This window comes from Hemiscyllium ocellatum, chromosome 2 (assembly GCF_020745735.1).
Source record: "Hemiscyllium ocellatum isolate sHemOce1 chromosome 2, sHemOce1.pat.X.cur, whole genome shotgun sequence".
NCBI classification, from domain to species: Eukaryota; Metazoa; Chordata; class Chondrichthyes; order Orectolobiformes; family Hemiscylliidae; genus Hemiscyllium; species Hemiscyllium ocellatum.
In genome coordinates this window covers 44,364,041-44,388,102 of record NC_083402.1, presented here as the reverse complement: position 1 = coordinate 44,388,102, position 24,062 = coordinate 44,364,041, and the positions used below count along the sequence as shown (strand labels likewise).

General features: G+C 40.1%; 1 protein-coding gene across 8 annotated transcripts in view; it reads left to right on the top strand.

Annotated features, from left to right (window-relative positions):
* atg10 (ATG10 autophagy related 10 homolog (S. cerevisiae)) overlaps window positions 1–24,062 on the top strand; it is a 262,479-nt gene that overhangs the window by 172,252 nt on the left and 66,165 nt on the right. For all 8 annotated transcript variants that reach the window (XM_060836478.1, XM_060836496.1, XM_060836448.1 and 5 more), the window contains one exon: window positions 18,839–18,974. In XM_060836478.1, the coding sequence (XP_060692461.1) occupies window positions 18,839–18,974 (136 nt within the window). The remainder of the gene's footprint in view (window positions 1–18,838; window positions 18,975–24,062) is intronic.

Below are 24,062 nucleotides of genomic sequence, written 5' to 3'. Positions count from 1 at the left end.
GACCTAAGCAAGGCTGTTCAACTTCAACAGGCAAAAAAGCTTATGACATGTTGGCCTCTGTTGTAAGGGATTGGAGCACAGTAATAAAGAAGTCTCACTAAAATTGTCCAGGGCCTTCCTGAGACCACACGTGGAAGACTTTGTGAAGCTTTAGTCTTCATATTTATGCAAGGATATACTTCCATAGTAGGTGGTTCAATGAAAGTTGACTAGATTGGACTTAGGGATGAGAGGGCTATCCTGTTGGCTCTGTAAATTGTGTCCTCATTTTCTGGAGTTTGGAAGAATGGGAGATGTCCTCAGTGAATGATTGAAGATTCTGGAGGACTTGATAAAATAGACGCTGTCAGGTTGTTTCACCTGACTGGGGAATGTAAAACGTGAAACCCGTGACAATAAATCTCAAGACAAGGGCCTATACATTCAGGACGATGGTGAAAACAAATTTCTTCATGTAAAGAGTTATGACACTTTGATTTTTTTTCCTGAAGGGTCTGGATGCCCCATTAATGTTTATACAGGTATTTTTCTCTCTCAGTAACTCAAGTGGTGGAGAGTAGGCAGCAGAGTGGAGTTCAAGCCAAAGATCAGTCACTATAGTACTAAACAACACAGCAGGCTCAACAGTAATTCTTATTTTCTTCTGTTCTTATGCACTCAGTGATGAATCATCATGGTATCCCATACAGAACATGAAACCTGTATGAGCAGGGAAAGTAAGTGACTGTCAACAATTAGATTAGAGAATCCCTTCCGAGTATTATACAGTCTGAACAACAAAGAGTAAGCTATAATTCATTTATAGAGAGTGAAATAAATAGAGACAAAATATATCAACATCTGAATGGATTCGCTTTTGGGGCATGTTTCATGAGCATCTAGTGGGTAGGAACTGCAAGTTTGCATTCTTCCATGGCTTATTATGATGTTGAGTTCATTATTCCTGAGATTCTTACACACTTGATGCAACTGCAACAAGCCAACTTCTGTGAACAACAACCAAATTTTGTTAAGCATAGTACATTACAAACTTTCTGGAGGAGCCTTTAACATACATCTTGCAGGGCTCATAGGGTCACGGCAAAAGCTCTCCCCAAACAGAGGAAACAGGCCTTCCTTTATACAAAATCTTTACATCACAGTTAACAATGCCCGCAAGACAACCCCCAGCCATTCCCCCACAGTCACATGCCATTCAAGACATAATGCAGTGACCACCCCATCTCCAGAAACAATGTAATGCAAATCATCCCTTCTTGGCCGGATCTGGTGTGAATTGTAGTTTTTTTAACGACAGGAAGTGGTCAGAATTCTAACTATAATGTTCTTATTGATTTCAAAATAGGGGATAAAAATGTAAATAGCACTGAATGGCAAATAACTGGCCATGTAAATGCCTCATAGGAGATGATAAGGTAATTTCTTACAATTTATTTGTAAGTCAGAGGCATTCCACCCTATCCTCGTGACATCCAATTTGTTGAAGGTCAGCAGACAAAGTTAACTCTTTAATATCACATTGGTCCACATTATTCTTGAGTCTGAAACAATTAACTCAGCAGTCTTACAGTCATTTTACAAATGAGGACTTATTTAGAAGAAAATTTCCTGTGCTGGGCAAAATGTTGCACTGAGACTATCCAGGTGACATTTCATTCACTTGATGGATATCTTCCTTCTATAATGCGATGTTCCTTCCCTTTTCTCCATATTTTTATTGCTCTGTCCCCCAAGAGAAAGTTCTTTTCTTTATAGACATCTGCAGTATTTTGTCAATGGCACATGAAGTCACACCTGTTGAAACTTGGCCCACTCCCGCTATATCACACATAAGGTTAGATAATGTCACCATCGGCCAACCTGATCACAGGGTTGCTGTCACGGTGGTGGTTTCACCTGAAGGTCAGCAAGTCTCAGATGAGGGGAATGGTTAAGAAGAATAGTCCTTCATGGTAACCTCAGCAGGTTCAGGAATCTATACTATTGGCATCACTTTGTATCACAAACCAGCTGTCCAGCTAACTGACCTCTGAGCACACATGATACTGTAACTGTAACTATTACGATGATCTGACCTGACCTTGCAATCCAGAATTAGATCAGTTTATTTCCTTGGAGCGATATCTTTGGTGTTGCACAACTAACACCATATCATCAGCCGGGAGTGATCCAGAATAATACTGAAGATATGAGAATTTCTTTATTTCGAAAGAAATCCTTATTTGAGAATCTAATGTAGGGATGGAAAAGCCACGTCATCTCCTTCTCCTGAGAAGCTTCTGGAAGCCTTCTTTTTGATATCTCTAGAATGAACTCCATCTGATGAAATACCAATGACAGTGACAATGTCTGCATCTAGTCACACCTGACTATGTGTAATAGGACATAAGACTGAAATTCATCTCAACACTTTTCAAATCCTATCCTTTTTCTTCAAGAACTAACCATGATCCTTTGTTTAAATCTCGTCAGAGAATGTGTTTGTGTATATTCATGTGTATGTATCTGTGTCTGGGTCTCTGTTTGCTATTTGGCTAGGTAATGTTAAGGGCCAGACCATACCAACACCCCACCCCACCCCCCCCAAAAAAATATGAAGAAAGTAGTCTGGATCCTACTTTTTAAACGTAAGTGTAAGTCTTGTGTTCTGGATGCAATTTGATTGTTCAAACTATAAGGCTTGAAACAAAGCACATTTTATTCATATGTTATAATTAAAATGCAGACAAAATAAAAATAAAAGCATTGGCTCAGCTGTAACTCCATAAAAATGCCTAACAAAATAATATATATATATCAAAACTACAGACAGTTCTGCTATAACACGATGGTTGTGTTCCTGTGCAACCTTGTGTTTTAGAAACAGCGCTTAAAGCATTGACGATGTAATCGTGTTACAGCCAACGTACATTTTAAAAGTTCACACTTTTAGAAACAGAGTCTGCAGTTCATCTATCGCAAATTTGTGCTAATGAAACTTGCTTTATAGCAGAACGACCTGGACTATTAGCTATTCCAGGATAGTAACATCTCAGAAACATACCCTTGCAAATGTAAATTCAGTAAAATAGATTGTCTCACGTGCAATTCTAGCAGCAGGAAGAGACCCCAGCTTTTAGCTGTAACAGAGAACTTCCATATCCAACTTCAAGACCCCAGCAACTGCTACTGAAGGCTAAAACTAAATGAAAATCCTGGTTGTATGGGAGCTTGACCCCACCAATTCAGGCTGCTTCTAGTGTTCCAATTTAAAAATAACACAAAGCCTCACAGACTGTTTACTTTATTGGCTTTGGAGTGGATTATTCAACACCTCTGTCTCAGTCTTTCTTCATAAACAAAATTCAGGACAAAATGCACCTCTTGAAGCCGTAGTATCAGTATTCATTCTATCCTATTCCAGTGATGTAATAAATATTATCACTACATTGAATAGGCTTTGTTTTATAGTAAATCAATAAGTTTGTTGTGTGTTAAAGAAGCCTGGTGGACTTGTATTCTGAAATGGTTAAAAAATTGGTTATATCTATGACATCCACCATCTTCATTCACTCTGCCCAAGGTTTCTCCAGGCAGACAGCAATGTGTTTGCTTGCACTTTGGGCAATTAGGATGGAGCAATCAATGCTGCTGTAGCTAATGATGCCCACACCCATGACCAAATAAGAAAATAAATTGATAAAAACTTTTTTTCAATTTAGTCCATGTTGTGTGTTTGACTAGTGGAGTAGCAGAACTAGAGAAAGACAGTACCATCCTTCAACTATGATCATAGTATGATGACAAGAAGTAACTCTTGGATTTATGACCAAAATATTTCCCTAAGCCCTTTACAACTAATGAAATACTCCACTGATGTATAGAGACTGTCAGTTTTACTTCAGATTGTCAACATATACAATAATTTGCATATACAAAAATGCTGCTTCTCTAATTTGTTTCTGTCTTCACATTGAAACTGAATACAGAAACCCAACAATGCTTCAGCTTTATGCCAATACTGCACTTACCTAAATTCCTAAAGCAGATTGGCCTATTAATACACCTGCAACACATCCTGGGACAAGGACAGCAGATTCATGGGAATATCACTACCTGCAAGGTCCCCACTATCCTGAGTTGGAAATGTGAGACAGTTCCTTCAGCGATGCTGAAGTCCTGGAACTCCCTCCTGGATTAATGGTGGATGTACTCCAAATGGTTTGGAGTGGTTCAAGAAGGCGACACACCACCTCCTTCTCAAGAACATCTCTGGATTGTAATAAATGCTGACCCAGCCAGCGAAGCTCACCAATCTGGAATGAATCATTAAAAATGGAACAAAGGGTGTATTGCAGCTGGGGCGGGGCTAAACGTGGAGGCAATGGTCACAGCCATGGAGGCAATGACTTTAGGCCAGCATGGCTGCTCAGTGGTTAACACTGCTGCCTCATAGCACCAGGGGCCCAGGTTCAGTTCCAGCCTTGGGCGACTGTCTGTGTGGAGTTTGCACATTCTCCCATGTCTGCGTGGGTCTCCTCTGGGTGCTCCGGTTTCCTTCCACAGTCCAAAAGAGATGCAGGTCAGGTGAATTGGCCATGCTAAATTGCCCATAGTGTTAGATGCATTAATTAGAGGGAAATGGGTCTGGGTGGGTTACTCTTCAAACGGTCAGTGTGGACTTGGTGGGCTGAAGGGCCTGTTTCCAAACTGTAGGGGAATCTAATTGAATTGTTGGTCTAGAGAGAATTAGAGATGTCAGACAAGCAAGTAAATAATGTAAAGGTGTCAGAGGAGCTACGAGAGCTGGTGTAGAGGTGGAATATGTGTACTCAGTTTATATGTGTGATTTAGAGCATCACTGAAAAGTAGGTGGTTAAGATGAGGAAAATTTCAATAACGTATATCTTGTATGAAAGAGTCAACACTGACTCAGTGGGTTGAATGGGCACTTTCTCTGCTATACATTTCTGAGCCTTGATGCACAGATGGATAAATTGTTATAACTTGAATGCACAAGGCACAATTCAAAATTTGCAGAATGACACAAAGCTTGGACCTGTAGAGATAGACTTTAAAACGACAGAGGCAAGTTGGTGGGATAAGTGCACACATGGCAGATGAAATTTAATACACGTACAGAGAAGTGTGAAATAATACATAGGAAGAATGAGGAGAGGCAACAGAAAAAGTATGATTCTAACGGGGTACAGGGACAGAGAGATTAAGTGCACAAATCGTTGAAGGTGGCAGGGTAGATTGAGAAAGTGGTTAAAAAGGCAAGCCAACCAGGGTACAATATGAAAGCAAGAAAGTGTCAATGATTCTTTATAAAACACTGCTTTGGCCTCAACTGAAGTATTGTGTTTCTCTTTCAGAATGATGTGAACATTTTGAAAGGTGCAGAAATTACTGAAGAGAATGTTTCAATGGATGCTGAGTTTGTTCTCCCAATAGATTGGAGAAACTGACATTGTTTTTCATAAAGAATATTTGGTTGAGGTGTTCCAAGTCCTCCGAGATCTAGTCACAGTAGACATGGAGAGAAAATATTTCCTTTGGTAGAGGGGTCCAGAACCTGAGGACACTGATGATTGGCAAAAGAAACAGAAGCAGCATGAGAGAGAATATTTTTACACACCCATTGTTTAGGATCCAGTGCTCACTTCCTGACAGTTTGGCAGTGGCAAATTCAGTCATGGCTTTTAAAAGGGAGCTGAATGAGCATTTTAAATTAAAAATATGCAATATTCCAGTGAAATGGCAGGGAACTAGGACATGCGAAGCTGCTCTTGCAAAGAACTGCCATGACTTGATGGGTCGAATGTAACGGTTTGTATGATTTCATGATTTAGCCAGTATGTGCACTTAGTTAACACTTAACCACCTCTGTGAGGGAGGTTGGTTTATTGGAGCGTACTGTGCTGTGAGTTTTCTTTGAAACAAAATATCTTCAAATGGTACACATCTGCAACAAAGGAACTAAGTGATAAATAATTCCAGTTGTCAACCTTTGACCCGATCTTAATAAGTGAGGAACTCCAAGAAGCTTTTGGACTCGAAGTATAATGGACTAAAGAAGTATTAAAAACATCTTTTCTGATTTGTGTATTGAACTCAATTTGCATCTTTAATGGTGTTAAATATACTTTGAAACTATACACTCTTGTTAAGTTTGCAAAGGTATTTTTAATGTCTTTTTTTTAGTTGTTCCACAATGTCTGCATGTAATTACTGCACAGGGTTTTACAATGATGCCCTGTAGGTAACATACCAACATGCAGAGGTTTCTTTAGCTTGAGGAGGAAAAGCAGTAAGCTGAAACCCAATATGTATTACTTATGTACCATCACCAAAAATGTGAAAGTTATTACTTTTTTTTCCATGAATTTACTTGTGTTCAAAGTCTTAAATACTAGATTTTAATTTATAGATTTTCAACTTGGAAAATATTTGGGTGGCAAATAAGTGCAAACTAAAATTGAACACACAAATTCAGTTCTATAGTATTTCTTATAAATTTTAAGGAACTTGACAATTTTTAATTTGGCTGTTCATGGATGCACATATGGATCACAAAGTTTTTAGCTTCTTTGCTGTAATAATGTAGGGCAGGTATTGCATCATGATTACAATTAACACAGCTTCCTATGTGGTCAAAAGCTAAAGTGCCCAGATCATTTTCTTCAATTTTACAGTCCCTTAACCTGCATCTGCTTTTTGAGTCCCCACTTTGATGGTCCTGTGACTCATCTCTAGGAAGAAATTTGCTAACTTTTAACTGGAGGCAAGGAGTTAAACCTGAATTATTGTAGCTATCCAGAGGAGAACAGACTCTGAATATGTGGTTTGCATATTTCAGCGTCTGCCACAACCCCAGATTTTCCCAACCACAGTGATGTGAATCGTGTGTCTAACCACAGCAAGCATTTCCCTCTCTCTTTTTATGAACCTGTTTACTTTTAATCTAAATTTTTATTTTATTTTAAAGTTCCCAGTGTAGATTGGGTAGCTCCTCATTATCTTATCAATGTGTCTGAACCATTCTTTTTCAAATTATGGAGCAAATAGAACACAGAAAGATCTAGGATTAGTAAATCTTTAACACCCACTCCCTCACATATCTATCAAATTTATTCTCCCTTGGAGTTTTCCACTATTACTTCTCATCCATTCCATACGTTCTTCGCCCTCTTCGTAGTTTGAACCTGAGTTTTTGATTTTCATTCGTAGTGATCTTGAGCACCCTTTTGGTGACCAATTTATCTATTCGATTAATCCTTTTCATAAAACTCTCTGCTCAATCCTCTTCTCTAGATCAAACTATCCCCAGTTCTTGAAAATCCCCTCATAATGCAAGTTTAGATATTGATTTGTTCTCCATTTTCATCACTACATTTAATGCCTAGAAACATAAGCTATTGTAGAGCAGCCAGAATTGTATAAAGTTGTAGTCATACCAGTGTCTAATTCATATTCAGCTGCACCACCCTAGTCTTGAATTCTTATTCTCTCCCTGTGTATTTTTATGCCAAGATTGGATTAGCTGTCCTTACCCTTGCTGCACTTATCTGGGAGTTAACAAAAAACCTAAATTGCTCTCTTTCCACCTTCTGCCGTGTGAAATTGTTTCATTTTATTCCCACTGTTGGTGCTTCCTAAATCCATGACCATATTTTCTGGAAACCTACAATTGAACCTCTCGGCAGGTTTCTGCTCCTCTCACCGTAGTAAAACTCCTCTTATCAGAGGTTCCATGTGATATCCTGTGGGATCATGACAAAGGTAAACTTACCCACCTCAGCCTTCTTGACCCTTTCCAAGGTTGAGTATAAGTAGACATGTCATTCCTTTCCGTTATATAGCTGGGTGGAAGCGGTCTTGCCTGATTGCACTTTTATCTAATTTTAACCGGTGAATTGCTTGCTGTGACATCTCTTCCTGCTGCCGCATGGTTATCTCTGATGTTTCCCAGGGATCAATCCTTTTCGGCTTTCTCATCTATATGTTGCCTTTTGCTGAACGCATCTAAAAGTTACCCAGCTTAACCTCACCTTTCAATTCCTACACTGTGATCAGATTACTTGACTAATATACAGTATTGAGCAGAAACTTCCTCCTATTAACTACTGAAAATGTACAAACAAATCAATTAGAATCAGAAGTAGACTACTCAGTCTCACAAGCTTGTTCTGCTACTCAGTAAAATCATTGCTGATGTGATTACCCGACATTCCTGTATGCCATCAATAACCTTTTACCCTTCTGCTGGTCAAGAATCTGTTTAACTTGCCTTAAAAATATTCAAGGACTTTGCTTCCATTGCCTTTTGAAGAAGAAAGTTCCAAAGATCCTTAATCCTCAGGGGCAATCTGAGAGGGTACAAACATGGTTTACCAGGATAATGCCTGGATTGGAGTGTGTTAGCTATCAGGAGAGATTGGACAAACTTGGATTGTTTTCACGAGAACATGAGAAGGAGAGGGGCAGCCTGATAGAAGTATATATAATTATGAGAGGCATGGATACGATGGATTGTCAGATTCTTTTTTTCCCAGGGTGGAAATGTCAAATATTAAGGGGCTTAGGTTTAATGTGAAAGTTGAAAAGTTTTTAAAAGTTGTGCAAGTCATGTTTTTTACACAGAGGGTGGAAGGTGACTGGAGCATAATGCTTGAGGGGATGGCAGAACCAAAAATATTAGGATCTATTAAAAGGCATCCACAGACAGAGAATAGAGGGATGCAAAGACATGAGATTAGTTTAGAGTGGCATGGTGTTTGGCATAGACATGGTGGGCTGAAGGGCCTGTTCCTGTGCTGTACGAGAACATAGAACATAGAATATAGAAAAATACAGCGCAGTACAGGCCCTTCAGCCCTCGATGTTGTGCCGACCCAAGCCCACCTAACCTACCCTAGCCTACTATCCTCCATATGCCTATTCAATGCCCGTTTAAATGCCCATAAAGAGGGAGAGTCCACCACTGTTACTGGCAGGGCATTCCATGAACTCACGACTCGCTGAGTATAGAATCTCCCCCTAACATCTGTCCTATACCTACCACCCCTTAATTTAAAGCTATGCCCCCTCGTAATAGCTGACTCCATACGTGGAAAAAGGTTCTCATTGTCAACCCTATCTAAACCCCGAATCATCTTGTACACCTCTATCAAGTCACCCCAAACCTTTTTTTTCTCCAATGAAAACAGCCCCAAGTGCCTCAGCCTTTCCTCATACAATCTTCTTATCATACCAGGCAACATCCTGGTAAACCTCCTCTGCACCCATTCCAGTGCCTTCACATCCTTCCTATTGGATGGCGACCAAAACTGCACCCAATAATCCAGATGCGGCCGCACCAGAGTCTTATACAACTGCAACATGACCTCAGGACTTCGGAACTCAGTTCCTCTACCAATAAAAGCCAGTACGCAATATGCCTTCTTCACAGCACTATTTACCTGGGTGGCAACTTTCAGAGATCTGTGTACATGGACACCAAGATCCCTCTGCTCATCCACACTACCAAGTATCTGACCATTAGCCCAGTACTGTCCTATGTGATATTGTTAGGAAGGCGTAAGTGTACTGTAGTTTTTAAGAAAGTTGAAAACTAGCAAGGACTTAGAGAAGCACGCAGAGTGCTGGAGAATTTACAATGTAGCTTTTGGTTCAGTACAGCCAGCACTGACTGGGCTGCTGTGAAAAAAAAATTCAAATTTGGCCAATCAGTTTAAATTATACCCCAAAATCTGAACTCCAATCAAGTTTGAATTTAGTATTTTGACAATATTAACACCAATGAAATGATCTGATGCTTTGGGGTATAAAACCAAAAAAAGGTTGAACACTTGGAGAGAACTGCCAAACCACTGACAAATGCAGACTGCCCAGAGAATAGTTCTCTCAAAGGTACCTTTATCTATCAATGACCTGTGAAACAGAAATCCCTAAAAAGAAGAAAAGGAGACAGAGGAAGATACAAAGAGAAGAATCAACTGCTTGCTAGTTTGAAATTTGAATTTTTTTTGGAAAATTTTAATCAGGGGTTTTTCAGACTATTGGAGAGGGGAAGGTAAAAGATAGGTTAGAGAAAAGAGTTGTAAATAGTTGTGAGTGAATATTCTATGTTAGACTTAAATAATAAAGTTCTTAAACATTTTGAACTTAAAATAGTTACTTTTAGGATAATTCTGGGCCTCTCGAATTTTAACAGGTTACCACATGGGGTAAATCTTTTCTGTGTTGCTGGTTTAAATTAGCAGGGGGGTTGGGGGGGGAGGGCGGTGGGGGGGTGTTTAGCACTGTCTCGTAACAAACTTAACATTTTGACCGTACATGAGATGAGAGTAAAAGTGCTTTGAAATAATCTCATTGAATCAACAGATGATATACCCAGATAGATTCAATGTATTAGGATATTTCAGAGATGATACGGTAATACATGTCAGGGAAGAATTAATTCCATCAAATACATCATGAACATACAGAAGATGTCTAAGAATAAATTGATGTCATGTAATGTAACATCATTATTCATCGTCTGCATCAACACTCTCACTGGTGTATCTCTAAAGCTTGAATAAAAAACACTGGCACAAACCAAGATATCTAAATCTTGTTTCAAAGAAAGCCCCACACAAGATTCCAGCATTAGGAAAAAAATCACGGTGGTAAACATTTTCTCCAGTTGACTGCCAGATGTGGTGTTATTCATTTCATTTGGCAGAGGGATCTTGTGAGATTGATACTTCCAGGATATCATTCAAAAGATAATAACTTCCAGAGACTAGCTTTTGGTTTATCCATTAGTCAGGATCTGTTGGAGCAGTACATGGACAGAATTACCAAAAAGACTTTCAGAAGATACTCAATAATGCACTTTGTATGGTATGGTATGATCTGCCTATACTGCAAGCAAAACAATTTTTTTCACTGTACCTAGGTACATAGAACAATAATAAATCAAATCAAATAAGCAGCTCAAGACAAAGGTGTGAAATCACCAGTCAAGTAGTAGAATGGATACAGAGCTGGCTGCAAAACCCAAAAAAAGGAGTTAGTGCAAGTTCCTTGACCTGGCAGAAAGTAGAAAATTGTCATCCATAAAAATTTTCATTCATACAGGATTCATGAATATGAATAACTTGGAATCAAAGTTTTGTAGTTGATATTCCAAATTGAGGGTTGGAAAATTGCAAAATTGAAGACTAAGAGAAGACTTAGTTAAAACTGATCTTCATGTTTGAACAATTCACTGAATGGGTGTGGAGAAACTGTGTCTACTTGTGTCTATATCCACAACATGAAGACAATAATGTAAGATCAGCACTAACAGATCACATAAAGAACTATGGAGGTAGGTCTTTCACGAGTTGCTGGAAAAGATAGTGTTAATATATTTGAGAGAAAGTTTATTAGAGAGCCGAGGGAATTTGAAATAGTGATACTAAGATAGGGTGGCAAAGAATGAAAGGGGGATTTTATGAAGAATAAACACCAACACAAACCATTTGAGACAAAAAAACTTGTTCTTGTCCCCGGTAATTCCTGTGTACCAAGGTATACCCAGTATTTTTCAAATATTTCCATTCTGTGTGTTAAGCAAGAACTCCTTTCTTGATTTTTTTTTTCACTTGGTAGCATTAGGTAGCTGCTGTTCACTTACTGTCAAGTTATACTTAACACAAGAAGGCACATTCAGACAATTTCTGCCAGCCCCTGCTCCATAGAAGTGCAGTGATGATTGACAACAAATTATTTTGTCCGTGAGGAATTAACTGTGAATATAGATAATATGTTAAAATGTTAGTTGTTCTCTTTCCCCACTTGTGTTTCCTTTGTGAGTGACTAACTTGTTGATGCTGATTTCCCCAACTAATAAAGTATATTTTTATCGTAGCCAGTTGTGGCTCTAGGCTGGACAGGTGGTTTCCAAATCAAACAGAGTGGCATGAGGTTCATTTGATGTTAATACTTTGAGGTGTGTCAATATTTAATTTTGTGACCTGTAACTACTAAATGATTGATGAATTTTCTTTCAATTAAAGTAAAGTGTCAGTGGGAAAGACCCCAAGAATTAAAGCCTGCCAACAGTCAGAGCTTTAAACTAATATCGATTTTGTACAAGCCTTATGTAAATATTCACAGTAAGTAGGATGATATTAGTACTCAGTCACAGAGGGTCATGAATTTGCATTGTAGTTTATTTTGGGTTTTGTTACTGTGCTATAAATTCTATAAGCCTAAAGCAAGATGCAAGCAAATGTAGATACTTAGTACCCACTACGCGGTAACTACATCAAGTGAATGTGTGTATACCAGGTTTGATATTTTATGGAAGGTACTTTGATTTCTGTCAGTAACAAGATTCAAATTCTCTATTTACTGAATTGTAGGAGATGGGGTATAAATTGGGAAATTTGCATCAGGATCCTGCAGAGGTCCTGATGTATAGACATAAATGAAAATTTCCCAGGAAACGGGAAGCTCTAATTCTTGCTGTCTAAGACCATCCATGCATGCCTCTGACTCTGACCTCCAGGCAGAGACTGAGACTGAAACGGAGGAGGCTTGCCTGTATGCTTATAATGCAAATGTTGCACAGTTTAACACCTGATATAACTTGGTGGTCAGGTAGCATAACTCAACTGAACATCACAACAACTTACCCCACAAAACAACTCACCCCACTGTTTGCCATACCTCATCCCCTTCACTTAAACAACCACTCAGCTATCTGATCAATTACACTCTACCGCACCCAATTACCCAATCCAAACCAGAACCAACTATTACCTGATTTAACTTTTCTCCCACAGCAAACCCCCACCAGTTTTCTTGTCCATGTTTGACCTAAATCAAATGATCCAAAGTAATTGTTTAGGAACTCCCAGCACACTTTCTCAATCATTGCAGATTACTGTGCCCTTACCTCAGGTGGATGTGTCTAAATAGAAAGTTAAAAAGATCTTATACTCCACAACCACCTGATGAAGGAACAGCGCTCTGAAACCTAGTGCTTCCAATTAAACCTGTTAGACTATAATCTGGTGTTGTGTGATTTTTAACTTTGTATACCCTAGTCCAACACTAGCACCTCCACATCATGTGTAAGTGAAACATAGCAGGGGCTCACCAGGGGCAGTTTGGAATGGAAGCTGGTTGTCATACTCAAAACAAAAGTCACTTAATTGCTTAGTTAGTCTTTGGGGATGTTCACCATACTTTAACACCAGTCTTCATCTTAAGTGAGCAGTTACTTGTTAAGTTGGAGCAGTTAAGTTAACTTGGAGAATTGACACATTATGTGTGTGTCTCCACCATTCAAAGTTTGCATCACAACCAACACTCGCTCTGTTTTATTCATCCTAATATTCTTTGCAGTTATTCAGTACAGCTGAACCTGGTGTAGGTAAGATTCAACAATATTGATGTCAGGCAACAGTTACATGTAGACCCAATTAGGTAAGGACATTGCATTTCCTTTTCTTTCTGCCCTCCTTCACTGGGTGAATTCACCCTCCTCCATGTTGAACTCAACTTGGAATAAGCACTGCTGGTGGCACTGGCACAGAATATAATTGATTGGGAGTCCTGTTTCAATCAGCAGGTATGCCTTAGTAGTATCACCACAGACAAAACTGGCTGAGTAGACCAATAAGCAGCAGCCTGGGCTTGTGACAGTTGGTAAGAGGAACAAAATGAGAATAACATACAGGATGACATTCTCAGCAATCACCCTTCTGTAGATGCTATGCTTCATAACAGCATCAGTAAGTGCAGTCCTTGTGGAGATAAAAAAAATCCATATTTGCACCTGAGACTCATGAGCAGCAGAACAAAATGATATGCCATTGAATGTAATCTGTAATTTCACATTGCACCATCAAGCAGAATGGCCTCCCTGAAAATCAGATGACTATCTAATGAAGGTACAACACAGGACTATATGCATGGTAAGCAGTGAAGACATGTGCTATAGAAGAATTGAGCAATCCCCCCACCAGCTGATTAGTTTTCACGTATTCAAAGTACAAAGTCGTAGGCAATTAAGTAGCTAACAAGAGGAGGCTGCTAATGATGGCACAGCCTAATACACAAAAGCAAAACACAAGGCTGAAGGGTTTGTTCGTGTATTCAGTGAGAATGCCAAGCCAGTGATCCTCCTCAATCTCCTGCTGAGGTTCCCATTATCACAGCTTCCAGCCTTGAGCCAATTTCCATCACTCCACATTATACTGAAACCATAGCCTATACTGTACATATGATAAACTGCAAAACCATTCTGGTCCTGAAGACCTGTGCTTGAGAACTAGCCATGCCTGTAGACAAGCTGTTCAAGTGCAATGACAGGATTAGCATCTATTGAACAACTGTGTGAAAATTGCCCATGTATGCACTGGCACCAATCAGCATGAATCCAGCTTAGCTTTGGCTCCATTAGTACTCTGAACCATTAACCAAGTGAAAGACTGACCAGCTAGTCACAGTATTCAAGTCACCAGTAACATGTCAATCAGTGTCAGTTTAGGTTCCACTAGGACTGCGCAACAGTAGACGTAATTGCAGATTTGGTCCAAAGAAGATCTGAACTTCAGTGCCTGGTGAGAATGGTTACCCAAAGAAGACTGTCAGGGACATCCATGATTGACACAAGGTGAGGACAAGTGAACTTTCAGTCGTGGACTCACAAGATCAACATTTGAATGACAATCAATCACTGAGGATTTATCATGAGCCAACATATACTGAGGATAGTATAAATCAAAATATATTTCCTGTTTTTGTCTGGAGGTTCCATTTCCTTATTGGTGCCGCACAAAGAACATAGAACATAGAACATAGAAGGATACAGCGCAGTACAGGCCCTTCGGCCCTCGATGTTGCGCCGACCGAATCCTACCTAACCTATACTAGCCCAATAACTTCCAAATGCCTATCCAATGCCCGCTTAAATGACCATAAAGAAGGAGAGTTCACCACTGATACGGGCAGGGCATTCCATGAACTCACAACCCGCTGTGTGAAGAATCTACCCCTAACATCTGTCCTATACCTACCACCCCTTAATTTAAAGCTATGTCCCCTAGTAACACCTGACTCCATTAGCGGTAAAAGGTTCTTAGTATCTACCCTATCTAAACCCCTAATCATCTTATACACTTCTATCAGATCTCCCCTAAACCTTCTCTTCTCCAATGAGAACAGCCCCAAGTGCCTCAGCCTTTCCTCATAAGATTTTCCTACCATTCCAGGCAACATCCTGGTAAACCTCCTCTGCACTCGTTCTAAAGCTTCCACATCCTTCCTATAGTATGGCGACCAAAACTGCACACAATACTCCAGATGAGGCCGCACCAGAGTCTTATACAACTGCAACATGACCTCAGGACTCCGGAACTCAATTCCTCTGCCAATAAAGCCCAGTACACCATATGCCTTCCTCACAGCACTATTTACCTGGGTGGCAACTTTCAGAGATCTGTGTACATGGACACCAAGATCCCTCTGCTCATCCACACTACCAAGTAGCCTACCATTAGCCCAGTAATCCATCATCTTGTTATTCCTACCAAAGTGAACGACTTCGCACTTAGCTACATTGAATTCCATTTGCCACATTTCCGCCCAGCTCTGCAACTTATCTATATCCCGCTGTAACCTACCACTTCCTTCCTCACTATCCACAACTCCACCGACTTTCGTGTCATCCGCAAACTTGCTTACCCAGCTTTCAAGTCCTTCCTCTAGATCATTTATAAAGATAACAAAAAGCAATGGTCCCAAAACAGATCCTTGTGGTACACCGCTAGTAACTGCGCTCCAAGATGAACATAATCCATCAACTACTACCCTCTGTCTCCTTCCAGCCAGCCAATTCCTAATCCAAACCTCTAAAGTATCCTCAATGCCATACCTCCGAAGTTTTAGCATTAGCCTACCATGGGGAACCTTATCGAACGCCTTACTAAAATCCATATACACAACATCTACTGCTTTACCCTCATCCACTTCCTTGGTCACCTTCTCAAAGAACTCAATAAGGTTTGTGAGGCACGACCTGCCCTTCACAAAACCATGCTGGCTATCCCTGATCACGTTATTCCTACCCAGATGTTCATAAATCTTATCCCTTACCATTCTCTCTAAGACTTTGCCCACCACTGAAGTCAGACTCACTGGCCTATAGTTGCTAGGGCTATCCCTACTCCCTTTCTTGAACAATGGGACCACATTCGCTATCCTCCAGTCCTCTGGTACTATTCCTGTTGACAACGATGACATAAAAATCCAGGCCAATGGCTCTGCTATCTCCTCCCTAGCTTCCCATAGGATCCTGGGGTAAATGCCATCAGGCCCAGGAGACTTATCTATATTCATCCTTTCCAATATTCCCAAAACCTCTTCCCTGCATATTTCCAGGTCATATTCCAAAGACTTGATTGTCTCTAGAGACTGGGTGTGGTATTGCACCTATTTTCACGAGTGCCCCCTCCACTTCCATTTATTGGTGCTGGGATCTAGGGAAGAACCATGTTGGAATCATTGCAGCTAGCTAGAACCATTAAATGGTTATAGAAAGTTACATAGAAATTGCCCTGTATTTTGCGAAAAGAAATAGAAGTTGATGTTTTGTTAAGTTTATAAATCGATATTCTGATTCAGTCACATCACTCTACTGACTTGAAGCAGCCAGTTATTAATGGTTTCCAGGCTTTTGCCACTGCAGACAGGCAGCTGTTAACATTCCTTCATGCAGTGCTTGCAAGTCTGCTGTTAGTTACACCACGCCAGCGATCATGCCTGAATCCCACTTAATTATTCCGTTGCTAGAGGCTATAGGACACAATAGAGGAAAGGGATCTGGGAATATTTGTGGATAGCTCACTGAAACCAATACCACAGTGGGCGGCAGCAGTAAGGAAAGTAAACCCAGTCTTGGGCTGGATAGTTGCAGAGCTCAAGCAGGAGGTGATAATAATTGTACACAGTCTGTTGGTATATTTCTGATGCTGTGCTCCAGAAAAAAATATTCAGTAACAAGGGGAACGTGCTTCAAAAGACAAATGTACATGCCGAGATTCTGCGTACAATGAATCTAACCTTTGTCCTTCAATTTTAATTGAAGCATTTAGTTTAAATATCAAAAGTCTTACTGATACCCCTGAGTTATGTATAATTATATAATTGTCAATTATGCAGCTATTGTCTTGTTACTAACATGAAATCATCAAATCCAAAATCAGCGTTGTATTTTTTTAAAACTGAGATTTCCTGTGTGTTTGCACATAGAGACCGAGTAATCAGGGTGAAAATAAAGTACCAGGGTGACAATCAAGCTAATATGGTGCAACTGTATTAATGCTACACTCAAATTTCCTCAGTTTTTCTTTCATGCCTATCTATTGTTATAGCTGAAAGCATCTCCTTCTAATGGTTCAAGCCCAGACTAACAAGCATTATGAACAAATATTCTGCAACTCTATTGGTTCAAATTGGATGTAAAAATAATCTTGAAATTTCAGTTCCAGTTGGAAATAATGCCATTTTTCTGGGTTTGTTTAAACGGATTTTTCTTTTGGCAGCATATAGAACGTTTAATGTGGTAAAACATCCCAAGTCACTTCGCAGGTGCATTATCAAATAACATTTGATAACAAGTGACATCAAGAAATGTTTGGGCAGTTGCTTATAGAGGAGCATCTTAAAGAAGGAGTGAAATGTGAGGTGTTAAGTGAGGAAATTTCAGAGTTTCAGGCTCTGACACCTGAAGACATGGTCACCAATGGTGGAGTGATTTCACTCAGGACTATTCAAGACAGCAGGATTGGAACAATGCAGACATCTTACAGTGTTGTAGGGCTTGGAGGGATGTAACAGATGTAGAGGGAGCAGGGCCTTAGAGCGATTTAATACCAAGGATGAGTATTTTAAAATTGAGATGTTTCAAGCTTGGAGCCAGCGTATGTCACTGAATGCAGGGGTGAGAGGAGAATGAGACTCTGGTGTCATTCAAGCAGTTTGATGAATTAGAGACTATGGTTCTTTTTATTCACTTACTGAGACCTTCTTATACATTTATAAACACTATTTAGATTTTTCTTACTTCAGTGTAAATCATATTAACATTTGAATTCTGAAACTTTCCACATTCACATTTTCTGCTGTGTCTAATATACTTGAATGAATGTTGGATGGCTTGAAATTTTAATTTTCATACTTAATGAAAGAATATTTGGTGCTAATTTGTTTGGCAGAACGTTTAAGAGTAAGTTGATCGATACAAATTGGTCTTAACTCTAGTTGCATTTTCCCAAGGTGGGTCACAGAAAATTCCTCTTCCAGGATGCTGAATATATTCTGCGTAACTAATTTACTATGTTAAGTCATAACACCTTTTTTTTTAAAAGGAATATGTTTATTTGTTTGATTAGGTTTTCTAGGTTTCTGAGTTTGACTTGACAGATTTTGTGTTTCACCAAATTTGCTGATTTCTTCTGGTTATCAAAGGCCATATTTACAAATAATTGTTGTCATAAAAGCAATTGTGATGTACAAAAGTACAAAGAGAGTAGATATGTTCAAAAGAAAACCTGAGCATGAACATTTTGGTCATGAATTTCTTGTCATCATTATAGATGGCAATTGGTCATTAATTATTTATAAAAAGCTACTTGATGGCCTTATGTGGAGCTGCTGGACAGAACGCGAAGTCATTCATGTAACCTTTAAGTCTTATAAATAAATGTTGTGTTCGGAAATATTTTCTCAGTTAACTTTGTAAACTGTAAGTTTCATTTTATGAGTATAACTTCTTGAGGATGAAGTTATAAAATGTTTTATCTTTATTTAGCTTAACGTGAAGAATGTTAGCAGTGACATTGAGGAAGCCCAGATCACAACACCTCAACTAATTCGATATGAGTACCATGTTGTGTACTCCAGCAGTTACCAGGCACCTGTACTGTATTTCAGAGCTTGTTGTTCAGGTATGTTAAACTCAACATTAGTGAAATTTAAGGTTCAGTCAATGTTATGTTTAACTGCCTAATGCTTTAATCTCTGTTTCTTGGTGTAAATGACATAGCTGACCTAAGCTATTCTGATTTTGTTCATTCCTGATCTCTGGCTTTTAAAAAAATATCCTTCCCTTACCCTATACCAAATCCTCTTGGCTTGCCTTGTTTTTTGGATCCACTTTCTGTTATTTCCCTTTTGAACTACTTCACCTTCCCGCAACTGTCCCACCAATATGGTACCAAAGCTGCTGAGCTAATAAGGTTTCTGCAAAAGAGTGCAAGATTATAATTGGATGAAGTAAGGTGAGAGGAGACTGATGTGAACAATAAGCAGTAGTGTAGCCATGTTGTGCCAATTAGCCTTGTTACAATCCAAGTGGCTGGTAATACTGGTCAGTCCAGAGCTCGGAGTGAGACCTGATGGAAGTTTTATTTTTGCTATCTGTTTAGTGCAATGGTTGATCATATTCACAACGTGACCATATTTACAAATGGATACTAATGTGTTTTAACAAAAGAACATTAAATGCTTATTACACAAAAAGGAAACCATAAAAAACACTATTTACCCTAAGAACTAATTAAAATTGTCTTATTACAAATATCAGAAGTAAATATTCAACTCTATTGCCCTCAACAATAATGATACAGATACTCCAACCTCAGGGTCTTCCTGTTTCAAGTTCAAAAATGTTTCATAGAGCCATACAGCCTTTGATCCAACTTGTCCATGCCAACCAGATAAACCTAAATAAATGTAGTCTCATTTGCCAGCCTTTGGCCCATGCCCCTTTAGATCCTTCCTATTCATATACCCATCCAGATGCCTTTTAGATGTTGTAATGGTACCAGCCTCCACCACTTCCTCTGGCAGCTCATTCCGTACAGGCACCACCCTCATCGACTTGATTTTACTCGGCTTCTTCTCAGTGAAGTTCTGCATTCATGTGATGCTAATTTTGTTAACTAACCTCTCTTCCAGAGATCCTTATCAAAATGGCTAATACAGTACATTATCTCCTTAAAGTGTGTTTCTTAAATTCATGCATTCAACAGCCTTATGAGACAATAGACAATAGGTGCAGGAGTAGGCGATTCTGCCCTTCGAGCCTGCACCACCATTCAATATGATCATGGCTGATCATCCTTAATCAGTATCCTGTTCCTGCCTTATCTCCATAACTCTTGATTCCACAATCCTTGAGAGAGCTCTATCCAACTCTTTCTTAAATGAATCCAGAGACTGGACCTCCACTGCCCTCTGGGGCAGAGCATTCCACACGGCCACCACTCTCTGGGTGAAGAAGTTTCTCCTCATCTCTGTCCTAGATGGTCTATCCCGTATTTTTAAGCTGTGTCCTCTGGTCCGGCACTCACCCATCAGCGGAAACATGTTTCCTGCATCCAGAGTGTCCAATCCTTTCATAATCTTATATGTCTCAATCAGATCCCCTCTCAGTCTTCTAAACTCAAGGGTATACGAGCCCAGTCGCTCCGGTCTTTCAGTGTAAGGTAATCCCGCCATTCCAGGAATTGACCTCGTGAACCTACGCTGCACTCCCTCAATAGCCAGAATGTCTTTCCTCAAATTTGGAGACCAGAACTGCACACAGTACTCCAGGTGTGGTCTCACCAGGACCCTTTACAGCTGCAGAAGAACCTCTTTGCTTCTATACTCAATCCCTCTTGTTATGAAGGCGAGCATGCTATTAGCCTTCTTTACTACCGCTGTACCTGCATGCTTACCTTCATTGACTGGTGTACAAGAACACCAATGTACTGCTCCTTTACCTAAATTGATTCCATTTAGGTAGTAATCTGCCTTCTTGTTCTTGCCACCAAAGTGGATAACCATACATTTATCCACATTAAACTGCATCTGACCACTCACCTAACTTGTCCAAGTCACCCGGTAATCTCCTAACATCCTCATCACATTTCACGCTGCCACCCAGCTTAGTATCATTAGCAAATTTGCTAATGTTATTGCTGATAGCATCTTCTATATCATTAATATATATTGTAAATAGCTGCGGTCCTAGTACTGATCCCTGCGGTGCCCCACTGGTCACTGCCTGCCATTCCGAAATGGAGCCGTTTATCACGGGACTCTTTGTTTCCTATCAGCCAACCAATTTTCAATCCAATCTAGTACTTTGCCGCCAATACCATGCGCCCTAATTTTGCTCACTAACCTCCTATGTGGGACTTTATCAAAAGTTTTCTGAAAGTCCAGGTACACTACTGGATCTCCCTCGTCTATCTTCAGAGTTACATCCTCAAAAAATTCCAGAAGATTAGTCAAGCATGATTTCCCCTTCATAAATCCATGCTGACTCTGACCTATCCTGTTACTACTATCCAGATGTGTCGTAATTTCATCCTTTATAATAGACTCCAGCATCTTTCCCACCACTGAGGTCAGACTAACTGGTCTATAATTTCCTATTTTCTCTCTCCCACCTTTCTTAAAAAGTGGTACAACATTAGCCACCCTCCAATCCGCAGGAACTGATACCGAATCTATCGATCTCTGGAAAATAATCACCAACGCATTCACGATTTCTCGAGCCACCTTCTTCAGTACCCTGGGATGTAGACCATCAGGCCCCGGGGACTTATCAACCTTCAGACCTAACAGTCTCTCCAACACCAATTCCTGGCAAATATAAATTCCCTTAAGTTCAGGTCCTTCAACCACTGTTACCTCAGGGAGATTGCTTGTGTCTTCCCCAATGAACACAGACCTGAAGTACCAATTCAATTCTTCTGCCATTTCTTTGTTCCCTGTAATACATTCCCCTGTTTCTGTCTTCAAGGGCCCAATTTTAGTCTGAACCATTTTTTTGCCTTTCACATACCTAAAAAAACTCTTACTAACCTCCTTTATATTATTGGCCAGTTTACCTTTGTACCTCATTTTTTCTCTGTGTATTTCCTTCTTAGTAATCCTCTGTTGTTCTTTAAAAGCTTCCCAGTCCTCTGTTTTCCCACTTATCTTTGCTATGTTATACTTTTCCTCTTTTAACTTTATATGTTTCTTAACTTCCCCCGTCAGCCACAGCCACCCATGCCTCCTCCTAGGATCTTTCTTCCTTTTTGGAATGAACTGATCCTGCAACTTCTGCATTATACACAGAAATATCTGCCATTGTTCCTCTACTGTCATCCCTGCTAAGGTATTGCACCATTGAACTTTGGCCAGCTCCTCCCTCATAGCTCCATAGTTCCCTTTATTCAACAGAAATATTGTCACTTCCAATTGTACCCTCTCCCTCTCAAATTGCAGATTGAAGCTTATTGTATTAAGGTCACTACTTCCTAATGGCTCCTTCACTTCGAGGTCCCTGATCAATTCTGGTTCGTTGCACAATATCAGATGCAGAATTGCCTTCTCCCTGGTCTGCTCCAACACCAGCTGTTCTCAGAATCCATCTCGGAGGCACTCCACAAAGTCTCTTTCTTGAGGTCCAATACCATCCTGATTCTCCCAGTCTACTTGCATGTTGAAATCCCCCATAACAACTGTAGTAACATTTTTGCGACAGGCCAATTTCAGCTCCTGATTTAACTTCCATCTGACATCCAGACTTCTGTTTGGGGGCCTGTAGATAACTCCTAAGAGGGTCTTTTTACCCTTATTATTTCTCAGCTCCATCCACACTGACTCTACATCCCCTGATTCTAGGTCCCCTCGCGCAACGGACTGAATATGATCCCTCACCAACGTGACCACCCCACCCCCTCTGCCCGTCAGTCTGTCCTTACGATAGCACGTGTAGCCTTGAATATTCATTTCCTAGGCCCTGTCCACTTGAAGCCATGTCTCAGTTATCCCCACAATATCGTATCTGCCAATTTCCAAAAGAGTCTTAAGCTCATCCATCTTATTTCTAATGCTTCGTGCATTCATGTCTTCCTCTCTGACACTTCACAGCCCTCTTCTTCAGGAGCTTTCTCCTGCTACAAGTCACTGAAGGCTTATTTTCATTTGCCCTTACTGTTTTCAAGATTGCTAACCTAATAGTACCCTTGTTGCCAAAGGCTTGCTTTACTCTGTCAGAAACCTGAACTCTGTCTAACTGGATGGTTCTGGGTGGTTCTGCCTTTCTAAATGGGAGCTTGTTTCTGTCTCTGTATCATTATGTTGTAGGACACCTTGTTGCTAGGCAACAGCCCTAGCATCTCTCTTCTGCACTTATTTTCTAAAGCATGGAACTACTCACCTGCAGGTTTTTTTTCTTTCAAACCTTATTTAAGTGCAGACAAAATCCTAGACAGCCATCCTGGTACCAATGGTTGAATTCTTAAATTAAACAAAAGCTGTGCGCTGAATTCTACCATATATTGATAAAGTGTCATTTTCTTTAAGTTTCATGAAGATTTTCTCTCAGTGAGGCCTAGTGAACTTTCCTCACACACAGTCTCAAACTTGCCTCATTATATCAGATGCCACACATCTCTATGGCATCCCAGTTCTCCCATTTGTCATAAGCAGAGGTATGTTCATCCAATGCCAGGATGTAAAGGGATCCCTTTATCCCTGGCACTATTGTCATCTTTGAAGCCCCCACCACCACCACCACCACCCTTGCGCCTGGTCAAGTGCAGCACTTCAGAGTTGCATACCATCAGTGTAGTGGCACAGAGGCACAGTTCAATGCTTCTCATAGGAAATAGGTAGCACAGCTAATACTTCATTGTACATACAACCGTACATTTTTACACCAATTGCTGTTTAAGGACATGGTTGTACAGCTTACCTGACCTTAGCCACGTCTTATCTTGCATCTCTAAGTCACTGAAGTCACTGCTACTGTTTCCCCAGTGCCTACTGTACTCCAGCATCTTAGCATTGTTTAATGTGGGAGCATCACATACAGGGAAGTTTTCAATCATTTCAAAATGGTCACCTTCATTTAGGAAACGCGCTGAAAATGTGTTGCTGGAAAAGCGCAGCAGGTCAGGCAGCATCAAGGAACAGGAGATTCGACGTTTCGGGCATAAGCCCTTCTTCAGGAATTATTCAGGGCTTCTTCAGGGCTTATGCCCGAAACG